Here is a 3,786-nt window from a genome sequence, read left to right on the forward strand (position 1 = left end):
AGACATTTCATACCACGGACTTGAAACCTGGTTTTCTTTTTCTTTTTATGTTCTTTTCTTTTCTTTTTCTTTTTTTTGGTCCAGTTGTGGGGCCTGAACTCTGGGCCTGGACGCTGTCCCTCAGCTCTTCCGCTCAAGGCTAGCGCTCTACCACTTGAGCCACAGCACCACTTCTGGTTTTTTCTTTTTTGCTTATGTGGTGCTGAGGAATCGAACCCAGGGCCTCATGCATGCAAGGCAAGCGCTCTACCACTGAGCCACCTTCCCAGCCCCTCTTTTTTCTTGTTCCTAGGTCTTGAATTCAGGGCCTGGGCACTGTCCCTGAGATTTTTTTGCTCAAGGCTAGTAGTCTACCACTGAGCCACAGCTCTACTTCTGGCTTTGTGTGTGTGTGTGTGTGTGGCGGGGGGGGGGGGGGGTTAATTGGTCAGATTTTCCTGCCCAGGCTGGCTTCGAACTGCGACCCTCAGATCCCAGCCTTCTGAGTAGCTAGTATTACAGGTGTGTGCCACTGATGCCTGGCTGACTCTTACTTCTAATAAACTACCCAAAAAAGCTAAAAGTGGAGCTCTGGTTCAAGTGGTAGTATTAAGTAAAAAAAACTAAGGGAGAGTGCTCAGGCCTGACTTAGAGCCCCAATACTGGTACTATATATATATATATATATATATATATATATATATACACACACACACACACACACACACCACATATATATGTATATATATATATTTTTTTTTTTATTTTTGGGTTAGTCATGGGGCCTGAACTCAGGGCCTGGGCACTGTCCCTGAGCTCTTCAGTTCAAGACTAGTGCTCTACCACTTGAGCCACAGCTCCACTTCTGGCTTTTTTTGGCTTATGTGGTACTAAGAAATCGAATCCAGAGCCTCATGTGTGCAAGGCAAGCACGCTACCACTGAGCCACCTTCCTAGCCCACAAAATAAATTTTAACAAGTTCAGGCCACAGTCCCAGTGGTTTTGGAGTCGATGGCTGCTTTGGACCACCAGGAATTAGTTACTGCAGAACAGCCTCCTGGCGGCCCCTCAGGACCTCATTTTCCTATTGGTAAATGGAGTCACTAGGGAAAGCTGGGACTCTCCAGGTGCAAGTCCTCCCCTCACCCCCCTCAAGTCAAGTGTTCTTCCTCAGACCAACAAGAGCAGCTCTAACTTTCCCCTCCTTCTTCACATTTCTGCCCAGATCACAGTTGGCACCAAGTCAAAGGGGTGGGGGTAAAGTCTCCCTGCTTGCCATCTGACCCTGAGCTGATTTTCTGGCAGTGCTGAAATAAATAACCCTCTGGGGGCATGTTTACAACTCTTCTGCTGATAAACAACGGAAGTGACAGGGCAGGGGCAGAGCCTTCCCAGAGGGCTGGAACAGCACCAGCTGGTGCCTTGCCTTGTCATCCCATACAGGGGCCCAAGGAGCCACCGCCTCTGGGACAAGAGGGGCTCCTAGATAAGGCGCCACAGAGATTCCTACCATACTTCTAGGAGAACAAGTGAGGGCTTTCAGGCTCTCCAAAATCAACCCAGCCAGCCAGCCAGCCAGCCACAAGTCTATTTATTTGTTGTGCCAGAACTGGGGCTTGAACTCAGGGTTTGGGCGCTGTCCCTTACCTTTTTCTGTGCAAGGTGACACGAGTCACACCTCCACTCTGGCTAATTGGAGATAAGAATCTCAAGGAGTTTTCTACTTTGGTCTGGCTTTGAATCATGGATCCTCAGATCTCAGCCTTCTGAGTAGCTAGGATTACAGGCGTGAGCCACCAGCACCAGGCTGGGTCCCCAGGAAAGTCAAGAGAATCAGTGAGACTTGTGAATAGTATGTAGTCAGGCCACCAGTGAGTCCCCAGATCCATGTCCTGTCATGGGGGTGGACAGGCTACAGAGTTCCTATGACTCACTTCCCAAGAATGAGGCAGGTCTTCTACACAGCAGAGGCCAAACACCCAGTAGAGAGAAACAAAGAAAGGCCAGCCTTGGGGGAGGGGAGGAGGGCAAAACTCTAGACCTTTATTTTCTCCATGTGTGCCAGTTAAGTCTGTGGTCCCGCTGTCTCTAGGGTGGGCTGTGAATTAATCGATAACTGTCCTGATGTCCCCAAGGTCACTGTCCTCTATATAAAGTAACATAAGGGACAAATGAAACTCTTAGGGACCCTGGTCTGAAGGCGGAGGCCGTGGAGGAAGGGTTCTATAAATAGGGTTGGGGGTCTGTGACCGCCCCCCCAGGTCTACACCAAGCCATCTGAGAGCGATCTCAGTCCCCAGCCCTCCCACCCCCCCAGCCAAACTTGTGTTTTTTTGTTTGTTTTTGTGCTTCAACTCAGGGCCTGGGCGCTGTCCTTGGGCTTTTGAGCTCAAGGCTAGCGATCTCCCACTTGAGCCACAGTCTGGCTTTGCGGGGTGAACTGGAAAGAAGAGTCTCATGGGCTTTCCTGCTCGGGCTGGCCTCGAACCTCGCTCTTCCCATCTCAGCCTCCTGAGAGCAGCTAGGTGTCAGCCACCACCAGCGGCCAGCTCAAACTCCTATTTTCCCAAAGGTCTTTTTTTTTTTTTTTTTTGGAGCGCGATTTTTGCTGCGATTTCCAGCCCTGGCCCTGGTTTCCCGCCCCCGAATAAAAAAAAAAAAAAAAAGAGGCTCTAGCACTGGGCCACGCTGCGGGCAACCGCCAGGATAACTGTCCGCAGCCACCAACGCGCCGCGGCGTACACGGCGTTCCCGTTCCTCCCCCGCCCCTCCCCCCGCTGGCGAGCATGCGCAATCGCTGACAACAACAAACCAGCAGGCCTGGCCCCGCCCCCTCCTCCTGTCACCCTGGCTTGCCATTGGCTGCCGCTGCCGCGCTGCCGCAGCTACGGCACTGCTGACCAATGGCAACGTATGTGGGCGTGGCAGAAGGCGGGCAGGCGAGGTGCACGGGCGCGCGTCCATTGGCCGGCTGGGTGAGGGGAGGAGCCGGTGGCTCCAGCCGCCGCGATGAATTTAGGCCGCTTAACCCGCCTGCTGAAGCCGGCGCTGTTGTGCGGAGCTCTAGCTGCGCCCGGTCTGGCTGGTACTATGGTGAGCACTGTCCGGCTGAGGGGCGGTTGGGGAGGGCGCGAGGCTCTCCGCCTGCGCAGCCGCAACAGCGCGTGGGTCCTTCGTCCATGGTGATCGAGGTCAAGGGGTCGATATCTCCCCCTCCCCCCCATTAGCCTGGCCGGGCCAGGCCCCGCGCGGACGCGGTGACCTGCCCTATTAGGCTCGCTCTCTGTGGCACTGAGGTTGGGACGGCGGGCTGGGACTAGGCGATTGTGGCCAGGATGGCCGGGCAAGGGTCAGGGCCCGGGTTGGAGAGGAAGGTCAGCTGGGGCGTGTGGCTTGAACCGGGAAGAGGATGAATGAGTGTTTCAGACCGTGGGCTGTGTAAGCACTGGCTCGGAATTGCGGGTCAACCAGGGCAAAGGGTCTGGGGTCGGTGTTTGGGACCAGTTCAGCCCGGAGTGGCGCCTTTCAGGCCGAGCTGGAAGGGTAGCGCGTGATCGCTAGGTGGACACACGCTGGGCCAGCAGAGTTGAGAATCGGGATCGCCCCTGGGCCCAGAAACCGCTGGAGCAACCCGGCCTGGTCCCCCCGGCCCCCGCCGGCTTCCCCGCCCTCCTCCGGCCCGGGGCGGTGCGTCACAATCGGCTGCGCGGCACCCTGGCTACCGGCCTTTTGTCTAGAAACTGCGTTTTGGTGGGCCCCAAACCCACGGGCATGGTCCGCCCCGCCGCGGGCTCTCCGAGCCGCGG

The 3,786-nt window shown here is 55.5% G+C and overlaps 1 protein-coding gene across 1 annotated transcript in view; it reads left to right on the forward strand.

Moving 5' to 3' along the window:
• Window positions 1-2,989: 2,989 nt before the first annotated feature.
• Window positions 2,990-3,786, forward strand: part of Gpx4 (glutathione peroxidase 4) — a 2,344-nt gene continuing 1,547 nt past the window's right edge. Inside the window, exon 1 of the mRNA XM_013022920.1 lies at window positions 2,990-3,073. Within this exon, the coding sequence (XP_012878374.1) occupies window positions 2,990-3,073 (84 nt within the window). The remainder of the gene's footprint in view (window positions 3,074-3,786) is intronic.

Source organism: Dipodomys ordii, unplaced genomic scaffold (assembly GCF_000151885.1).
Source record: "Dipodomys ordii isolate 6190 unplaced genomic scaffold, Dord_2.0 Scaffold64, whole genome shotgun sequence".
Taxonomy (NCBI): Eukaryota; Metazoa; Chordata; class Mammalia; order Rodentia; family Heteromyidae; genus Dipodomys; species Dipodomys ordii.